The sequence below is a fragment of the Gallus gallus genome, chromosome 14, assembly GCF_016699485.2.
Source record: "Gallus gallus isolate bGalGal1 chromosome 14, bGalGal1.mat.broiler.GRCg7b, whole genome shotgun sequence".
Lineage (NCBI taxonomy): Eukaryota > Metazoa > Chordata > Aves > Galliformes > Phasianidae > Gallus > Gallus gallus.
Genome location: NC_052545.1, coordinates 1,222,161 through 1,242,406, shown reverse-complemented (window position 1 = coordinate 1,242,406; position 20,246 = coordinate 1,222,161). Strand labels below are relative to the sequence as shown.

The following is a 20,246-nucleotide window of genomic DNA, read 5'->3' as shown; positions in this document are numbered from 1 at the left end:
CTTAAAAGCAAACAGAGGGTTACAAACACAAGCAGCCAAGACCTGCCTGTAACTCCAGAGGTGCACACCTTGCTGTCACACTCACGCAGAGCACAAAGACGTGCACCACTGGGTGCTGTTGAGGGCACTTCTGTTCGCAACAGATGGGCAACAACAGAAAAGCAGGCACAGGTCTAGAGCTGGCTGCCTCAGAGAGAGCCAAGGAGTTCTGAGGTGTACCAAGGGTTCAGGCCTAGAAACACCAAGTGTTATTCTGAACACGTAGATGAATAAAGGAGCTAATTGATTCTCACCTTATCATTAATTAGCAGTTCAATTGGATTATTCCCCCATTCTATGAGGACAATTTCATTAGCTTGACCAGGAACAGCATAGGAGAACGGAGTGCCAATTCCAGGAGAAGCACTTGATCTCAGCCATAAACATACAGTGAAAGCATACAGCTCTGGCAGAGTCTTCTTGATCTTCCCATACAAGTAGTTGGTGCGAAGAGGAAGGGACACTTTGAACTCATCAGGTGATTTAAACGCACTGTTACCTAGAATGACATCAAGGAAGAAAAGCCTTTAATGCTAGACAAAACAGTGTATATATAATTACAGTTAGGAAAAAAATGTAATTTATATTGAGGATCTTTAATCTCACTCACTTTGGAGAGGGTACACAAAAATATATTGGAGCAGTAATAGCAAATGTTGATTCTACAGCACAGTTAAAATACAACTAGATTTTACATACAGCGTGCTAATTACTTAGCTTATTTTTCCTCCTTGCTCAGAGCAAAATATCGGATGGCACACAACTAATGAGAAGCTATTAAATATTTTTCTTTCTTCATCGCTTAGCTCACGGCTGGAGGCCTTATTTCACACAATTCAAACCGTCTTAGAAGATATTTACTACTACTGAACATGGAATCTCTGGTATGGTCATTATTAAAGCATCACAGTGTTTCATAAATGATGCCTCTTTTCCTATTAGCCCCAGCATGGGGAGCCAGCAGCAGTATCCCCATTTTGCAGATAGCTGGCTGGGATAACAGGTTGAAGCTCCCATTCTGGATGGCCAGTGTGAAGCAATATGAATTAATACATTTCAGAAAGTAGAGTTACGGTTAGTAGAACTGATTTCCACCCCAGAGACAAAACCTGTGGAGATCTGAACCAAAATATAAAGCTGAAGTTCAAAGTGACCCAAAGAAAAGTGACAGGAAGTTGAGAACTGCCAAGACACGGGACACTGACGTACCTACCTACAAGTAATTTGTTAGATTCAGATATATTCGCGAGAAGAGAGAAATCCCAGATTGTGCCACTAAATACAACCCTATAGTTCTGCACTAGAGCATCAGCCTGTTCTTCTGATCCCCACCCATCTTCACCCACATTCCTGACACAAATGACATCCCCTGCCAAATGTTCACTCCCATCCAGATGAAGAGCTGCTGCCACAAAAGGTTGCCACAATTTTTGTATGAAATGAAAACTGCTGGCACTCTCTCAGCTCCCATTCTCAGAAGTGGAAGTGTTGTGACTGCGTTTTTTCACAAAAAGAGTGGGTGGAAGAAGAAAGAGCTTCTCTGATGCTAGGATCTGTCTTGAGGAACTTATAGATATTCCAAATTTATAAGCAAATAAAAACAGGGTTTTAGGGCCAATGTTCAGCAATCTCCACTAGGCTGGCACAGCCTGTCTCACATATAATAGAAAATGTACTCCATTGAGAGCATTAGTCACTGTCTGGAAGAGCTAAAGGAAGCAATAACAGGTTGGTAAAGAGTAAGAGTATAACCAGGATGAACATGAACAGTGAAAGACAGCCCTTGTCCTAAAAAATCTCAATTAAGTTTGAACAAGAAGGACAACAGTTACTCTCTTTTAGAGAGATCTAGATTTAAAGTACAGCAAGTGACTTGTCCATGTTTCTAGCAGCACTACACACCACAGTTAAGGTCAGGCACCACCAGTTGCAGGACCTTTTCTCACTTCAGTCCTTCTTTTTATCGCATCATGTACTGCAGTAGCAGCAAACAACAGGTAAAGAAGTCACCAGAAGACTTCGGCAATCCTGATAGCCATCTAGCTCCTCTGCCCCACTGATACCTCATGACTTCTGTCACGATTACCTACAGAAACCCAAAGTTCATGCAGCCACCTGCAGTGCTTCTCAATTTACCTCACTTCGGGACAGTCAGGAGCTTATGGCATGCTCATTAGCTGACTGGAACAGATGCTGAAGAGTATGTCATTTGCAATAAAAGCACAGGAGAAATCCTATTTTTAGGAGATGCCAGATCACAATAAACATTGACTGCATGTAATCTACAGATTGATGAAGTTCTTAGATGGTTATTACCCTCACCTTGGTTTGACTGAGGAGCCAAAGGCACAGAACAGCTAAGCAAACTGCAATGTAACAGACAGCAAATTACACAACCAGAAGCAAACCTGTGCCTTGGTTGCTGGCCCCAATGCCCCACTTCCCTGGAGGCTTGCAGGAAGACAGCCCTCTCTCCACACACAAAAAACAGAGCTGGGAAGGGGCTATTTTTAACCAAGATAAATTACACATCCTTGTTCTCCCACTGCTACATCTCTCTTTCTGATGACTTACTGATATGAGTCACATTTTTCAGAGACAGGACTAGCAATACTTGCCACATAAGACACTAACAGACTACCAGTTTTCCAGAATATTAGCTTTAGTGTAGGCCTTATTTTAGCTCTAAGGAAGGCATCAAATGACACAGTCAGTAGAGGAACTGTTCTTCCTCTTTCCTCACCTTCCACACTTCTACTTAAAAATAATAATACAAAATTATATAAATTGACTCATTAGGTTTCATTTTTAAATTAAGGAAATACACGTATTCACATCATTTTGAATCCATTAAGCTGCTTTCAAGCAGAGATGTTCACCTTGGAAAAATCATTTAAAGATTGGACAGTGATACCTACTGGTACTGCCCACTCTTAAACAGAAAGATAGCTCTGATTTCAACTCATTTCCATAGGCATCTGTAATTCAAATGAGTGAATTCTATTCAAGCGTACAGGTCTCAGCAATAATTAATCTAAGTATCTGATGAAATGAGTGGGATTAAGAGAGTGTGCTCCAGTGGCACCGTGTATAATCTACTATAAACTCCAAGGGCTACTTGGGAATAGGACAAAATTCAAGTACTAGCTGTTACTCAGTGGCATAACCAGCAATAAAATCAAAGACTTTATCCCAGCAGCGATACTTCAAAAGCAACAGGGAATGGCTCTGGAAAAGATGCTATTTATTACATCAAAGGCAGTTGTGCTAATGTAGCCCATGTTATTTCCCAATAAAGAAAGGTAGTTCTTAAATGTGTACTTGGTGTTACCCTGGTATTTATCTCACATCGATATCATACTACTTCCAGTTTTCACTCATCTCCTTAATATGTGTCTATCTCACAAATACTAAGAATTTCATCCTAAACAGCCCCATATGTCAAGGTAAGAGACAGAAAGCCAAAGGTACGCAGAGGCCAAGAAGCAGGAAGACTGGGATAGAAGGAAGAAGGGAGTCTAAGCATTAGCACTAATGTTACTTAACATCTAGACCAGCATCTTAACCAGAAGGAAGCTGTCTTTCCCTCAAGGCACACATTTAAACTAGTGTAGTAGATGAGGAGAGAAGGCAAAATAAATCAGCGTGGAGAAGAGTCTAGATTCTGTGCAAATTACCTTTTTCTAATTCAGACACTCTTTCTAGCAATGCATTCAAGGCAGTCTCTGTCTTCTGCCGGTGGGCTGATGTCTCATTATGAAGCAAAGATTTTTCATCCTCAAGCTCAGCCACCTTGCTCAGCAGCTGGCGTTCCAGGTCTCCAAGCCTCCGCTGGAGCATCTCCCGCAGATCAGTAGGCAGTGCTGCGTACGACACATTGGCTCGGAGTTGGTGCTTTAGGGGAAAGAAAAAAAAAAACCATCATCATTGCTAAAACAGAAATTTAAATGTGGATATGTTTCTGACTCAAAGGGAGGAGGGCAGGATCACTGAGGTCTCCAGCAAGCACAGAAGAGGCACTGCTTTTTAGTGCTTGTCAAGTTCAGTGCTTTTTATCAGCGCCGTAGCATAACACATCCTGAAACAAAAGGGCACTTTCATAAGAGGTTTCCAGCATTTCATATGGAGGAGCCTTCATACCTTCAAGTTCAGTGAAGTCAGTGTAGGAAGGCAAGTCTGATGCGTTTCCATCAATATGGGTACATGTGGCACATCAGTCAGTCCTTCCCTTTCTTATTGAGAACGACATTGCCAAACAGAACAACTATTATTCAAACTAAGAAGTTGAAGTACTTCAAAAGCACATTTACCAAACTCGAGTTTCCTCAGTTGCAGTTTGCAGAGCATGGAGCTGGATGCTCTTTAGACCAGCTAGAGATGCTAAGAGTGAAAGAATTATCTAAAGTGCAACCAAGAGAACCTGTGTTAAGTAACACTGGGATCTCAGATAGAAGGAAGCGGCTGTGCTCCCCTCCTACTCCAGCGGTGTTTCCCTTCTGCAGCCCTAAGAACATCGCGGCAGCACGAGGTGCCTCGAGAGGCCGGCGGTGTTAACAGAAGGTTGTTACACAACCACATCACTCCCAACTGCACGTGAAAAACAGCCCACTGCTCACACCTCACAGAGTAACGCCAAAGGAGCCGCTCTGCATCCTCGCGCGCATCGGCGAGGACGGCAGGAGGAGCACAACGCCCAGCGCCGCTCCTGTGGGAAATCTCCCTATCAATTATTTCCACACGCGCCACTCAGCCGCTGCCCAGAGATACACGGCAATCCTTCGGAGTTGGGAAGGAGTTCCTCCTTCCAGCCAGGGGCACGGGGCGCGTTCTTTTTATCAAACGTCAGCCCCAAACACATCACCCCCTCCCCACGGCCAGCCCCCCTCACCGCACCTCGAGCCCCGCCGAGTCACGTCCCCAGAAGAAGAGGTTCAGACGCGAGTAGGGGAACTGAGGCGGTCACGGGCAGGAAAACCGCACCCCATCCCCGCGCAACGGGGGCACGCGAGGGGAGCAGCCCTCACAGCGGTACTGATAAGCCGAGCCCCGCGCAGCGCCCCGGCCGGGAAGAGGACTCGGAGCCGCGCAGGGCTGCCCTCCGGCCGTACCTCCAGGCTCTCCAGGCGGTCCTTCAGGGTCTGCATGGTGCGGCTCAGCTGGTCGATGACCTGCGCCGGGTCCCGCGGCAGGTCGCCCATCGTGTCCTTGCCCTTCTCCTTCTTCCACGGCCCCTTACCGTCGGTCACCTCGCAGCGGCTCAGCTTGCCGGTGAGCTCGCGGATGGCCTCCCGCTGGCTGCCGATGGTCTCCTTCTGCTGCAGGACCGTCTCCCGCAGCTGCAGCACCGTGGCCTTCAGCTCCTCCTCGGGGGGCGGCGAGCCGCTCTGCGCGGGCACCGGGGGCAGCGGGCAGCCGGCACCGACGGCGTCCAACGGCAGCGAGGTGCAGACGAAGCGGCTGCCCGGAGGGCTCTCTCGCTCCCCCGCCGCCCCTCGGCCGCCCGCGGCCACGGCGAGCAGCAGCCCGGCGACCACGGGCAGCATCCCGGCGGCCGCGCGGGGCGACGACGCCGGGACGGGGACAGCGGCCGATCCCGCCGCGCTGCCGGGAGCCGCCCGCCCGTCCCCTCGCGCTCCTCGCGCGGCTCTCGCGCCGCCGCCGTCCCGCGGCTCTTATAGGCGGGGCGGGCGCGCGGGGGCTCGCGCCGGTTGGCTGCGGCCGCTGCTGACGCCGCGCGGTCCCGGGGCCGCGGCTGCGAGGGGGCACCGAGCGCCCACCGCCCGCCCCGAGCCCAGCGGGACGCCGGGAGCGCGGAGAACCCCGTCGAGCTGCCGGCCGGCGCTGGCACGGAGCACAGGGGCGGTGCCGATCGGAGCGGCGCTCCGCTTTTCAACGGGGGGGAAAGGGACGGGGGCGTTTTAAGAAGGAGCGTCGGAAATTTCCGTGGAGGACCAGAAGCGCGCCGTGGGTTTCGCTCTATCATTCGTGGCACCACGTAGTATGGAGCGTAATTATTTACAATTTCTGCCCGGCGAAGGACGCGGCGCTTCCCCAGGAGCCCCGCCGGGCTCAGCCGCACTCCGCCCCGTCCCTCCCGGCCGCCAGCGGGCACTTCGGCTCCCGCCACACACACACGGGCTGCGCTGCGACCCCCGCCGCCCCCGGGCACAATTTCCCACTTGGGACAAGTTTACAGGTGGACGCCGAGGACATCTCACCACGGAACAAATAATTACATTTATATCTTGATTAATGATGAATTAAACCGAGGAATAATACGTCATTAAAAAAAAAAAAGCCAAACAGTGCCCCTGTGAACTACTTATAAACTTATGTTACAGAGTCTGCAGAGCTGCACGTCAGCCGCGGGTACCACGCTCACTGCCCGCAGCCCAGCTGGTCTGCTCACGCCCTCCAGCAACGCCTTGCTTAGAAGCTGCATTACTCAGAGCTGACGGCAGCCAATAAGTCACAGCAGGGAGAGATGCGGCTCACATTGCTTACTCAGAGGGAGAGAATACAGAGGATGGATGTGTAACAGGCGCCCAGAGGCTCCAACTTCTGCCTGAACTCCTGTTTGCAAAGCAGCGCTCATGAGCCTGCACCGCTTCCTTGCTGGAGGGAACAGACATCACCGCCCTGTGCAGCACTGCTGCCTCCCCGGCTCAAACTCTGCACAGCTATAGCAGGGGAGTACCAACTACAGCACTGGGATGCTGTAACGAGGAGGACCATACACATACGGGGAACACCCCACCTGCCAACACAGCGTCCTGCCAGCCCACGCAACTCTAAGAAATACTGAAATCCACATGCAATAGTGTACCACATGCAATAATGTGCCACATTTTTTGGTTCTGCATGTATGGTTGTATGGTCATTCAGTCACACCTGCATCTCACTGTAGCCCACTTCTCGAGTATCACATGAAGCAGTAATAAATATCTTAACAAAAGTACTGTGTAACGCTTGCTCCCCCTTCCTTAAGGCCCATCACCCTACTGCAGGCCAGCAGTAACCAGTGCCTTTCCAGGGGTTGATCCCCTGCTCTGTAGCAGGAACTGGGATGGCTCCCCATCAAAATGGCTTCACTGCATTTCAACAGAAACTTCAAAATCCTGATTTTTAAAACTCATCTCACATACAGGTGTCCTCAGGCAAAGATTTTAGCTCAATGCATAACTAATAAAGGCATTGTTCCTTTTGAGTTTCAAGCAGCACATAGGCTGCCTAATCAGAGATTCTGTCCCAATCTCTAATTTAGGCAACCTGAGAAGTAACTCAAACAGCAGCAAGCAATACACAACTGATTTCCGGAGGTCTTTTCAGTATACAGCAGTAAATTGCTTATGAAAAGACAAGTTCTGTCCTTTATTACAACACTGCTTTCACAGTGGCAGACGAGGATGGTAGAACAGGAAAGAATCCCAGCAGAGATTCAGGAACATCGGTGAGCTCACAGTGAGGGTGTGAGTGTGGAGGCAGGGTGGGCAGGCACAGAAATGCAGCCCCTCCTCACCCTCAGCAGCCCTGCATTTTTTCTCATGACATTTCATGCTCTTAAAACTACCCCACCCCAATCACCTACTGCTCCTCACTTACTGACTGGGACACCTACATGTAGCACAGGTATTAATTTATGAAAACATCCCTTGTCATCATTGCCAGTGTTTTTTAACGTTGAAGGCCACGTCAATCTTCATTTCGAGTGACTAATGTGCAGCAGTACATTACCATAAAGCATACAAAAAAAGAAGTCTATCATCTTAACATATTACATACCAAGGAATAAGTAAATGAATATCTGATAATTGGAGATGTTAAAAAAAAAAAAAACAGCTGCAAGAATGTTGTTTCTCTTTCCTTATATCCAGGCCAAACATCCCATAGGCACAATGGCCATATTTCACTGTGGTACAGAAGCTGACTGGGGTAAAGGCAGAAGCACAGGAGAGCAGATAACTTACTGCTGCAGTTTAAGCTCCCTGGCTCTGGGGCTGTCAGGCAGCCCGGCAACTCTGCAGCCCACAGAATGGATTTTTAATTTTTAATTTAACTTTGACAGTTTCCACTGCCATCAGAAGGGCGTTATTCTCTTTAGATACAGCATTTGCATGCTAGCTGCTAGCAGTCTTTGATGCACAACTGTTATAATTCAAACTTGAAATTTAATACGTATGTAATATGCAGTTGGACTCTCAATAACAGAAAGCTGCTGTGTTTAGGATGCAGGTCTGGAACTCAGCAGATATGACATAAAACTCCACTCACACACTTCTACCTACTATAGGTAAGCCAAGTCACTAATGCAATCTCACAGAAACCTCCAGATGAATTTGAAGATGGTGCCACATTTTTAAAGGTGCCCTGAGCACATTCAAGGCAACATGCACATGACTCCAAGTGGCAGACAGGACTCTTATTTTCTGATACTTCGGTTTTGTTCCATGCATCATTGTCAGATGTTCAGTGGAAATGGCATCCTAACGATCTCAAAGGGTCTAAGTTCAGCTGAGCCTACACTGTAGCTCCTTTTGAAACGTGACTTACAAATTCATGTTTTACTGAAATGGAAGGTAAGCTCCTAATTGCCTAATGAAATCCTCAAAAACGCGACATGTTCAACCTCTGTCAGTAAGTTTTAGTGCCTTGCCCCAAGGAACTTATGAAGTTACCTTTAGCTTCTCCATGCCTCTTAGAAAAATATGGTCATCTCTCTGACCATGGTTTTAAAAGTGTAGACAAATTGCTTTTGCCTGCCTAGTCTGAAAGCAGAATAGGAGCCTACACTAATCGCTCTGGCAGACATTTGTTGTAGCATTCCACATGCCACCAGCAGTGATCTCAAAGAAATAATTAACAAGCAAATCTGTCCTTTCATCTTGCATAATGTGTCATTAAGAACACGCTCTTGTCAAAAGAAGACCAATTTCATTTGTATGAAAGCCCCAGCAAAACTAGAGAAATGCACCAGCAATGACAATTGAAATTATAAATGCTGTTCAGCATCCTTAATATTTGCAGAATAAATCAGATATATGAACAGAATCTTTATCTACTTCATCTACTGCTAACACCAGAAGAGTCTCCTGGCTGCAGGCTGGAGATCTGCCACCAAACTGAATTCAAATCCAACTATCTCTCTAGGGACTACCAGAAAATAAGGGGGAACAGCTCATGAACCAGTTACCAGGAGATAAGTACCTGGCTACAGAAGTTACCAGCCACAACAGCTTGGAATGCTGCAGCAAGAGGATTTTGTTCAACAGACTTCAGATGTTCTTCATATTCCCATCTTACAAAGCTTCCGTGGATAAAAATACAAGTAGAATATTAGAAGAAACCGATCATTATGAGACACACTCTCTTATTCTTTCCATTTCCTAAGCTGTTCTATGAAAATCATAAATGAAAACTGTATTCCCTTTTAACTCAACAGGATTTTTTTGCCATTGATCTGAACCAATTCAGCTTTTCTCTAGATCATCTGAATGATGCATTACCTTTCTGAGAATCATTATTAGGATGAGCTTCCTTCTGACAGAGGGAGAACAGAACTTACCCTAGAGGTGATGGCTGTAAATACTAACTTCGTGAGAGAGAACACTGCAGGAACTTGCTAAGAACATGAGACATTTAAAAGAGATCTCGCTGCCTCAGGTGTTCCCATGTGCTGCTGGTGACCAAAGGACAGGCACAGCAGACCTTTCTGGGAACACGCACGAGCTGTTGCACTGTGATTCTAATCACCAACTAGGAGAACAGCAGATCAGATTCTACAGGGCCTGTTATCTTTCTGGTGTTCTGCAGACATTTAGCCCCAAATACCAAGCTCACAAATACATTTCAGCAGTGAAATAGGTTACCTGCATGGAGAACAAGCACTGAGACCTTCAGTGCCCTCTATTACTCAATACTTAAGAACACAAATCCTCCTCATGTTGAAAGAATTCTGCTCAGTTCAAAGCACAATACAGAACACATACAGAATTTGGCTAGGGATATGCAGAATATATATTAATATATCTTAAAGCCCACATACAGACAAACACTGAATACTTCCACGTATTCAGAACTGCGTATTTGTTGTTTAAGGTTCCTCTCAAAGCTGACAGCCTATTTCAATTTGATTTTGTGAAATAATATGTAACTATGAGAAAACCAAACATTGTGCTTCTGTCAGCACTGAGCGAGAAGCACCTCCTCTCACCTAGCCCATCAGCACCAGCTCCAGCAGGGACCGCAGCCTGCTGCACAGACCTATGGCACATGTTATCAACTTTGTCGCAGGTGTCACGGTGCTTTGTACAGGAGCAGAAGTTACCTCCTGTTACATCTCCAACAGCTGCCATATGGATAATTTTATAGGCCACTCCTGGGCCTGCTTTGGTGGGTTCCTACGGACAATGAACTCATGCTAGCCCCTCCAAATCCAGTTAGACTGCTAACTTGAAAGCCCAGCAGCAGGTGAATAGTTTCCCTGTTGCTGGCAGAGAAACTGTGTCCTTCCACCAGGTGCCTCACTGCTATGATGGCATGAGAACATCTTTTTCTCTTTCCGTGGTACGGGTACATAAACAACAAACATGTCTATATTAGTCCGTTACATTACAGCATGTGTGTATCAGATGCAGCACACACAATTATGTATGCTAAACATATTTTTGAAGTCATCACACCTGAGATACACACTTGGATTCAGAGCTAGAATTCACAGAACAGAACGTAACGTACCCACCTTGTGACAGAGAAAGAAAAGAATACATGAGAGATGAGAGATCTGGGACAAAAGGCAGAACGACTTCAGTGCCTTTCCATTACAGAACATTACTGTAGAAGAAGCTGGGTCTTTCATGTCAGTCAGTTAGCTTTTCAATTCTGTCAGAAGCAGAGTGATAACCTTGAATTCTCTCTACGGGGATTTCCCTCCTCCTCTCACAGTTTTGTGTCCAATTCTGTAGCTGACAATTAGAAATGCTATTTTGTCCTGACCCATGTGACATCTGAAATGCCAAAGCACCTGGTGTTCGGAGATGATGTTAAGGCACCTCAATAGGTTTCATCTCAAGTTCTAATGAGCATGACAAAGTAACGATCCTTGGAGAATTTCCATGGAGTTTCTGCAGAGGAAAAAAAACATATCACCTGTGAGGTACTCTTGCAAGAAGCTGCAATGTGCACAGGTGGAAGGGGGGCTGACAAAGTTCCCAAATAAAGGGGCCTGTGATTTCAGCCAGGGATTCTGCACCATGTATGCTTCAGGCAGAACTCTTGGGCCAGCCAGTAGATGCCATGCTGTATCTGGAGATCAGTTTATTCCCACTGGCAGATAGACTGTGAAGTATTTGGGCTTTACCACAATCAAGGGCAGCTCCTCCGCTCACCTGTGCAGCATATTGCACCCCCTGGCCACAGTAAGGCTATCTGTGCGAAGAGGTACTGCTGTAAGAGAAGTTAACCTGGCCAAATCTTTTCAGATTATATTTGTCAACCATGCATTTACTTGTCACTGCACTGTTTTGCCAGACTGCAGTCTGTTCAGAGGGGTAGATCCAAATAAAGGTATTTGATTCTAATGCTCACACTTGGTTTACCCTTCCTGCTACATGCCTGCTGCTCCCTTGGGTTTCACACACCCATAGCTCTTTTTCTCCTTTATAAAGGCAAGATCTTCAGTAAAGCAACAGTCCATTTTCTATGCGTTTTATAGTACCCACTTAATTCCCCACAAAGATAAAATACAAATACTCAGCATCATAATGGTATTACTCCACGTATATTTGCAGTACCTATGGCCTGAGTTCTCTGATAATTTTAAATGTAATGGCTTTGTTCAGTATATTTCACAAGATGCCATTTAGGAAATGATGTCATAACTAAACTTTTCTTTGCAAATTGCCTTATATTCATTAGCAAGCATACACCAAAACAGTAGTAGAAGTTTTCAATGCTTTGCTTTGGTTGGCAGTATTCCAAGTACTGTAAAATAAAAGACATTTTGATAACTCCTTTATGAAGCAGATCCAGCTCCATTGCTGTCATTACATAATGCACGTGAAAATAATTGCAAATTACAGAATTTCATTTCCAAATGCAATGGACAATGTTCTGCTCATATAAACATCCCAGAGCATGAAAGAACATGTTCTTTCCAAATCCTTGCTGTGCCTCAGCCAGTCTGAACAAAGGCCTAATGAGTTTGTGAATAGTGTGAAAAAATGGCTGATCATCTGACTAGCTGACTGGAGGGCAGGAAAAACTGTGATTCGTCCGGGTTTGATTGAATCCTGAGTCAACTGTCAATGCCCACACAACCCGGAAAAATGGGATGAAAGAGGCCAAAGAGATATTAACAGGATACACATTGTACATCTGCTTTGACAGATGATTTTCACACTTCACACATTTAACTAAAGATCACTTTCACAGCAGTTCTTACAAAGCTAAGCCACTTCTAAATGAAATGATTAAAAACAGCTGAGGATTAAAGCATCAAAGTCTGTGCTCTCATAAAGCTCATCTGAAACATTAATAGTCATGATGAACAAAGATAGAGTGGAGCACTTACGTACAAGATTTTTAATTAATGAGACACCCATGCATCAAAAACCAATCAATCAGTTTATACAGTGCTAAAGCTTTAGTTGATTTATTTCTCTAACACTATGAAATACAAAGTACATATCACAAGCTTTTTTTTTTTTTTACCTGTGATTAAAGAAATACAGAATGGTTTTATGGATTGTTAAAATTGTATGGGGAGACTGAAAGAATCACCTTCGCTTCTTTCTCCTTGTGAAATGTCTGCATCCAGATGTCTTACCAAAACTTGGCTTGAAGTTAACCAACACAAGTGAGCTTTACCTGATGCTGTTTGAGCCTGGATCAATGGCAAATAATTCAATATATAGACACTGAGCTACAGCAGTCAAATGAGCCAAAGAATTTCCTTTCTGCTGTTTAATCTGATAAGGGGCTTAGTGTCAGAGCTGCCCAAGGAACTGCTGCAAATCCGAAAGTGTGAGTTCAAATCCTGATGCTGGGTTGCATGCCAAAGACCACACTCAGAGCAGTGGCAATGGAGTACTTAACCTGCATGAGCTGCAAAGTCAAAGGCAGCCAGGCACAGTAGCATGACATGAGTTACAGATGAGCCCAGTTTGATGTACCATCACCATGCTGTGAAAAGATGAGTGAAATCCTTAAAACCAAGAGAAGGCTTCAGAATCTCTCTTCCCTAATCTGTATTTTTTCGCAAGAATATTTCTAACATTTTCAGAAGTGACAAATGTTGGACTGCAATACTTACTAATACTTATTAATTTGTACCCACATCACATTTTTAGTGTTGTCTACCCATATGTACACAAAATACTGTTTATGAATGAAAACACAAAGGGAATAAAGTAAAGGAAAAGTAAAAGGAATATACTTAAACTTGTCTGACTCACATGCTATTGTGCTATGATTCAGAGCTACAGTCTATAACCTACTGTACTGTCTCAGTCACCAGCCTGTTTCTCCATTTTTCAAGCCAAAAAGATAGTGTTAATGTAACAGTGACAAAGCTAATCGACCGGAAGACTAACATCTTTGCTCCTGATGATTATTTCTTCTTAGTCAGACAAGCAGTTCAAGCAGAGTTACCTATTGGTAACTGCTTTTTTCTTTTTCACCTAGACAGGTTTGATTCAAGCTCTTGTTCCTTAGGATCTACAAAGACAAACAAGAGAACAAATGCAAGCCTGGCTCCAGAGCAAGTTGATGAGAGGGAGCTTCCATAACTGAGGTTAATAGCAAAATCCAATTGTCTCTGCAGTTTCCCTACAATTGCAGGAAGGCCAAGATTTTTATATCACTGCTGACTGCAGCACTGGGACTCTTGAATGAATGGTCTTTATAGTAAGTATACATAAATGGAATTTTGACACAAAAAGGTTGCCTGAGCAGCAACCAGAGGGCTTTGAATGATAAGGAGAAACACTTTAGCAGAAACAGTCTAAAAGCACCTCCCATCTTTAAGAATTCATATCTAGGTACAGTACAGCTCATTGTGGCTGCTAAGGAGGATGGGCAAAATTTTAAAGATTTTCAGCAACATAGAAGAAGAAACATTACAGTTTAAAATTCATTCATAACAGATGTATGCTCTCTCCTGAACATTATTCAACTAAGCCACAGTTTTCATTATTCTGCAGGTATTCATTTTCAGTTTGATCCAAAAAAAAACACACATACTGCCAAATGTGACGTGTCCATGTAAGTTAGCCTCAGTGCTTTACCTCTCAACTCAGTGAACACTCACCTGAATCCCAAGTCAACACACTGCAAGTCACCACCTCACAGGACAGGGATGCCTGAACTAAGGCCAACTCAACTATCCATGTTCCTAAGCTGAAATTATGGCTCAGATCTTCTAGTAAGACAAACTGTTCCATCACATCGCCTATTTACCCAGCGCTATTCATTCAGAAGCGCTCCAGTCTTCTTAGAGTTACTGGGTATATTGTATACACTCCTTAGCAAACGCTGAATGACCTTAAACACTATTCTAAGAAAAGCAGAGGAGCTCCAAACACAATCAGGGAAGAGAAAAAGTCTCTAATTTGTCTGAAGCTAGTCTGGAGCATCCAGAAGTGTTTGTTGAGAAAGAATTAAAATTCAAGTGCTATTTAAAAATCACACATGAAGAAATAGTTCTGGAATAATGTTTCACGGGATACAAGCTGATATACCCCAGCTGCATTACTGAGTTGTGAGAAAGTACTGAATGTAAGGCAACGACAGCTTTCAATTAATCCACTTTGTACAATTAATACCAATGCATACACACATACTACTTGCACAACAAACATTCGGGAAAACACCTTGCATGTGAGCATAAAGCTGTGACTGTGATACCTGTTAAACCTTTAGAAGGGGATGCTCACACCTGAAAACAACTATGTTCTTTGTGTGCCAGTTTTCTGGAGAAAAAAAATCCATGTTTCACTGAAACTCCTTTATACTTGTGTATAGAAGGGTTAACAAACAGAGTTCTTATCTAGAATTCATACTCGTGACTTCTTGACCAGTCACGGCTCTGCAGTATCACTTTTCTGTCAGTCCCTCATCCCTACAGATCCATGTTTTTAGCTTCTTCATCTGACTTCACTCTTGAAGGATGCAGTCTTTTCCTTACTGATGGAATGGAAATAACCGCAGCCAATGAGGATGATTCAATATGTCAGGTACTTTTCCTTTCAAAAACAGTTACGCATGTGAAGGAAATTAAATGTACGAAAAGTAAGCTAGAAAAATAAGGAATGTCTGGCATTTATAGGAGACCAGAGCTTTCTATCATTCACAGTCATATTGAGATTAGGAACTGTACTGTCAGCAGCATTATATCAGTTCTCAAGATGAGTGAAATGCACCAGGCTACATTTCAGTATAAAAATGTATCCCTGTTTGCCTAGAAAACTAATATGATCCCACATCTTTGCAGGTTTTCATAGATGGATGACTTCAACTGTAGGTAGCAACTCAATATAAGAGAGGATCTTGCTTACCACTTGAGTCTTCAGTAAATGTAGCTCCATTTACTTCATTTTCAGTAATCAGTTCACTAACGGTCCTCTGGAAAATGAATGAATGGATGGTTTTATTTGGGTTGGTTTGGTCTGCAGAGCTCAATAATCAGTTTTGTATGCCCCTGTGGTCAAGATCAAAGTCCACTCTAGCCAAAGAGTGATTAGGGCTTCGAGCATACAAATAAGCTTACTACGGTAGACATGAAATCTCTTTTCATAATAGTTCTAGAATCTGGTCATGTACTTAAAATATTTGATAGCCACTGACAACAGATTACACGAGCACTGAAGTCAAATGTAAATCAAACACTTTCCTATTGTGTATAACTTATTTGTAAATATTAGTAATCTAATTACTATCCACTTAATGGCACTAGAGCAGACTATTAGTCTTTGTGGAAAGTACCTGTATAGGTATCAAGAAAAATCTATTAGTTTTCTTTTTAAAATGTTTGGCAAAAGAAGAATTTAATTTCTTCAAACACAGCAATCGATCACTGCTGCTCTCCAAAGGTCAGTAAAGATCCTGCTTCTGCCTCCTGGCCCCATCTCACTGTGCTGATGCGTTTCTGTGGCTGTGTTCCAGGCCCTCCTTAGGAAGGCTGCTCAGCAGTAACCCTCCCATAGCCTGCTTTGCCTGCTTTCAAAAATATTTGGTTTTATATACTCAAAAATATCTTTTTAATATCTGAAAAGAGTCAGAAGAAAAGAAAATGTGCAGAAGAGCTCCCCTTGATGGTGCTTTTCTTTCAAAGAGTAAAAGCATGTGCAATTATAATTCCACACGGAGCTACAGGAAGCTGAGCACCGAATTGCATAAAACTCTATTTTACATATCCAGAGCATGAAGAGAACCCAAAAAGGAAGAGGACAGAAGAACAGAGGTTGAACTACCTAGCACACAAGCACCCAGAAGGTAGGAAAGCACCACTTCCTCTGGAACCAAATGGTATGAATCCACAGAACCCTTTCAGATTATTCAGTTACCTACAGAGCCAGGTTTAACGCAGAGAAGGTACGTTCTGTCCTGATAGAGAACTGTGAGATGACTCATCTACGCCTCTATACTATGAGCTGTTTGTTTTTAACTGCAGGAAATACAATAAAAACTACGATGTCCAGATTGCTGAGCTCACAAGAAGGAACATCCATGTAATAGCACCAAAAAGCTGCCAACTTCTATTAAGGTAATTGTGTTGAAGAGAGTAGCACAGTCCCTAATCCACACCAATTTTCCTTTCTGGCTAGGCTGTACAGGATAGCCTGTTCCATGCCCTGTCCAGTCATCGTACAACAAAACACACCTGATCCTGACAGAACAGTATGTTCCCTGTTTTAAAGAACACCACCACAACTCTGTGGAATGGTGGAACAATTCAGGGAAATTTCAGTCCAGCTTTTTTTTAAACTAAATTCCTACAAGCACTCAGTCATCTGTAGCTGGTACTGCATACATCAGGATTTACAGGTCTTACCCTCCTTTCCCCAATACACCTGAGAAATCCTGTTAACATCTAAAAGGTGCCTTCTCACTGTACACATACTAGCATTTTATGAAAGAAATAATTAGCATATCAAATGCTGGAGATCAATTAGCTGCCAAAGCACCAGTCTAGACACAGGCTCCTGACACGTGTAATAAAATCAAAGCCAAGCTGGCCGAATGCTGCTGCTAACGCAGTATGGCTTTCTCAGAACATCAGCAGTAGATGTTCATTCATTACCCTCTGCACCAGCAGTGCAGGAGCTGATTATCATCTGCTGCCATTTGCAGCTATTGTCAAGCCAAATCCTAAATGAGTTCACTGTTACAGTGACTATGCTTCTCCCATCTACGTCTATTGACTGTTTTTCCACCACGGCCACGCGCTCCCTGCAGCTCCTGCACCTCCTTGGGTAAAGCACAGGCACTGCTCCTCCAGACAGAGCTCCTGCAGAGCCGGGGATGCGCCTGGTGCGTAACACAGCTCGGATGCAGAAGTTCTGCCGAGTCCAAAAACTCTTTGAGGTTTTGAAGGAGTCTGAAGAGGATTTAACTCGTGATGGTGAAACAGGGCCAGAACGTTGCACTGCACAAAGCAGAGATCAAATACATTTGCTCTCAAAAGAAATATGAAAAACTGTGAGAGCTGTAATGCTGTGGTGAGTTGAGAACGAACAGCCAGAGGCAATACATGCCCAGAGAGCGGCAGATGCAGCAGAACAGCAGCTGAGCACCTCATTCTGCAGTCTAAGTATGATGTATTTCTCATGAGATTTCCCTATACATAAAAAAGAGATTTTTCTTTAATTAAATGTAATCAGATCAGAAATCAAATGTCTGCTCTGAATGCACCACACAGCTGTATACCAAATGCATTCCAACAGCAAAGATCCTCCACTCATCACTGATGCTCTGCTTTCTCCAAAAATCATCTTCCAGTTCTGCTTTCATCACCAGCCACAGAGACGGCTCAAATACCCACTGCCATTATCAAATGGCTGTCTGCAGATACTATTTACAACCACACATTCGGGAAATGGAGGTGACTGTCTCTGACTGGAATTTCATCCACAGGTCAAGGCTCAGACCATTCAGGAAAGAAACTGCAGTCAAATTCATTCAGTACTGAAAATGGAAACGCAGGTGAAAGCTGCAGCCTGCTACCACTTGGTTACCTTGTGACTGCTACAGTGTGTTCTCCAGCAGGCAGCATTTCTCTCTCACCTTTCCTTGCTCCTCCCAAAGAACGATCGGGAGTCAGAAGCTTGGCACTGGCTTAACATGCAATGTTTTGAGCCATTTCCCAGCAGGATGCTGGTGACAGACAGCAAATACCAGTTGGCAGTGTCTGGCTGAAGCCCTTTCTGAAAAGGCCAGCTGCACAAATCTACAGTTTCGGGAAAACAATTTTAATTTCTTATTGATATGTCCAGTGCTCATCCTCTTGTTTTTAAATGGCCTGCAGAGCAGGCATACATTGTCACATACGAGGACACTGTACCAGGTGCTAACGGCTGTGCTGTGAAATACCAAGACAAGTTACTTCTGCCACTGATGAACGTGCACACCACAAGAGCTGTTCAAGAAAACCCAAACTTAACACAGCCTTTGTTCCCAGGACTTCACTTGGTGGTGTTTGATAGGCATTGTTTTTTCTGCTGGTAGGAACATGAGCATTTCTCTCCTCAGTGATTAGCTGGACCCCTATAAAGGCTCTACAGCACTTTCTGCAGGGAGTTCTGAAGGCTCCATGATTTCTGTTCCCTCCTGAGCTGTACTCACATGCACCTCGTACAGTAAGGAGGACAAAGCAGAGGGAACAGAAGACTTACAGCAATGCAAGTCAGTGCCACAACACACGTTCAATTATTGTTGGTTAGAAATATTGTAGAAGCAAAAAAACAACACAAAAAAGAAAAGATGCTTCTTGGATCCACTTACTACTGCCACTATTGGCAACTTAATGTAATGATTTAAATGAGATATGACAAGTACATGAACAGTACTCTAGTAAGAAAGCACAGGTATAGTTCAGATATTTTGAACAAAATAACGTAGTATTTTTCAAGAACTGAGAAACTCCTAAGCATCAACACTGAGCTCATACAGAACACTACAAATTGCTAAGGATGCTCTGAATATTCATTCAAACCATTTGCAGCATATGACGCTTTATGCTAGGAATTACATAAAACCAACAGCTACTAACACAAAGTCCTTCACAGCCTAGCACAGAGCACAGTACAATGTAACAGTGTAATCCATTTAAAAGCAACAAAACAAAACAAAAGATACTGACATCCTTCCAAAAAGGCAGCACTCTCAGCACAGCTGGAAGAAGCATTTATTATTTACACTCCCAAGGGCTTTTCATTCACATCTACCAACATGTTTACCATTTGGAATGAAGATGAGTTAGCAAAGCAACAGCCATAGCTATTTTTTTCTCCCAGGAATTTCAAACTTGGTAACCAAGGAAGCCACAGAGATGGGAGATCTTTGGGAAGGTGAGCATGGAGCAGTCTGGGAGGAGCTATGTCACACTCTGATTTCTGGTTTTGGTTATGTACCTGAGGTTAAATGCTAAAGATACATTGCAGCTTGCCAAGGCAGGCTGCTGTGTTTTGCAACAGGAAAGCCACTACAAAGCATTTCACGTCTTTCCACTTAACCACTGGCCCAACATACAGAGCACAGGTCTTTCACACAACAGCCTGCTGTGGGTTTTTGCCTGCGCACATTCGGGAAACAACTATTCAGAGCAAATATGGATTCTCCTGTGACCCTTCAGACAATCTTGGAATGCATCAAATTCTATGAAAGAAGTTCATACTACTTGTGCAAATATTCTGCATCTCGATCTCAACCTACAACCAAAACAGCTTTGCCACAGTTGCCTTAGCCACGAATCTCTACTTCCCATGCAATTTAATGTTGATCTTACAGCTCTCCAAACGCTTAGAGCTTCTCCTCTGGGCACAGCTCAATCCATCCAACTTGAGCAGCTCTACAGTCCAGTTTGCAGAGGAGTCTGGATGTAGCCCAAGGTCAAGATACCCATCAGGACCAGCTGCCTAAGACTGGGTGCTTATTTTGATATGTGTATTCCAGTAATAACCTGAGATCAAAAAACTCCTCTGAGAGCTGGAGGC

At 44.1% G+C, this 20,246-nt stretch overlaps 1 protein-coding gene across 1 annotated transcript in view; it reads right to left on the bottom strand.

Annotated features, from left to right (window-relative positions):
• NPTX2 (neuronal pentraxin 2) overlaps nucleotides 1–20,246 on the bottom strand; it is a 52,751-nt gene that overhangs the window by 4,809 nt on the left and 27,696 nt on the right. The window contains exons 3-6 of the mRNA XM_414750.8: nucleotides 15,591–15,657; nucleotides 5,148–11,159; nucleotides 3,717–3,933; nucleotides 294–538 (exon numbers count right to left, since the gene is read on the bottom strand). Coding sequence (XP_414750.3) covers nucleotides 294–538; nucleotides 3,717–3,933; nucleotides 5,148–5,582 — 897 coding nt within the window. The 5' untranslated portion in view covers nucleotides 5,583–11,159; nucleotides 15,591–15,657. The remainder of the gene's footprint in view (nucleotides 1–293; nucleotides 539–3,716; nucleotides 3,934–5,147; nucleotides 11,160–15,590; nucleotides 15,658–20,246) is intronic.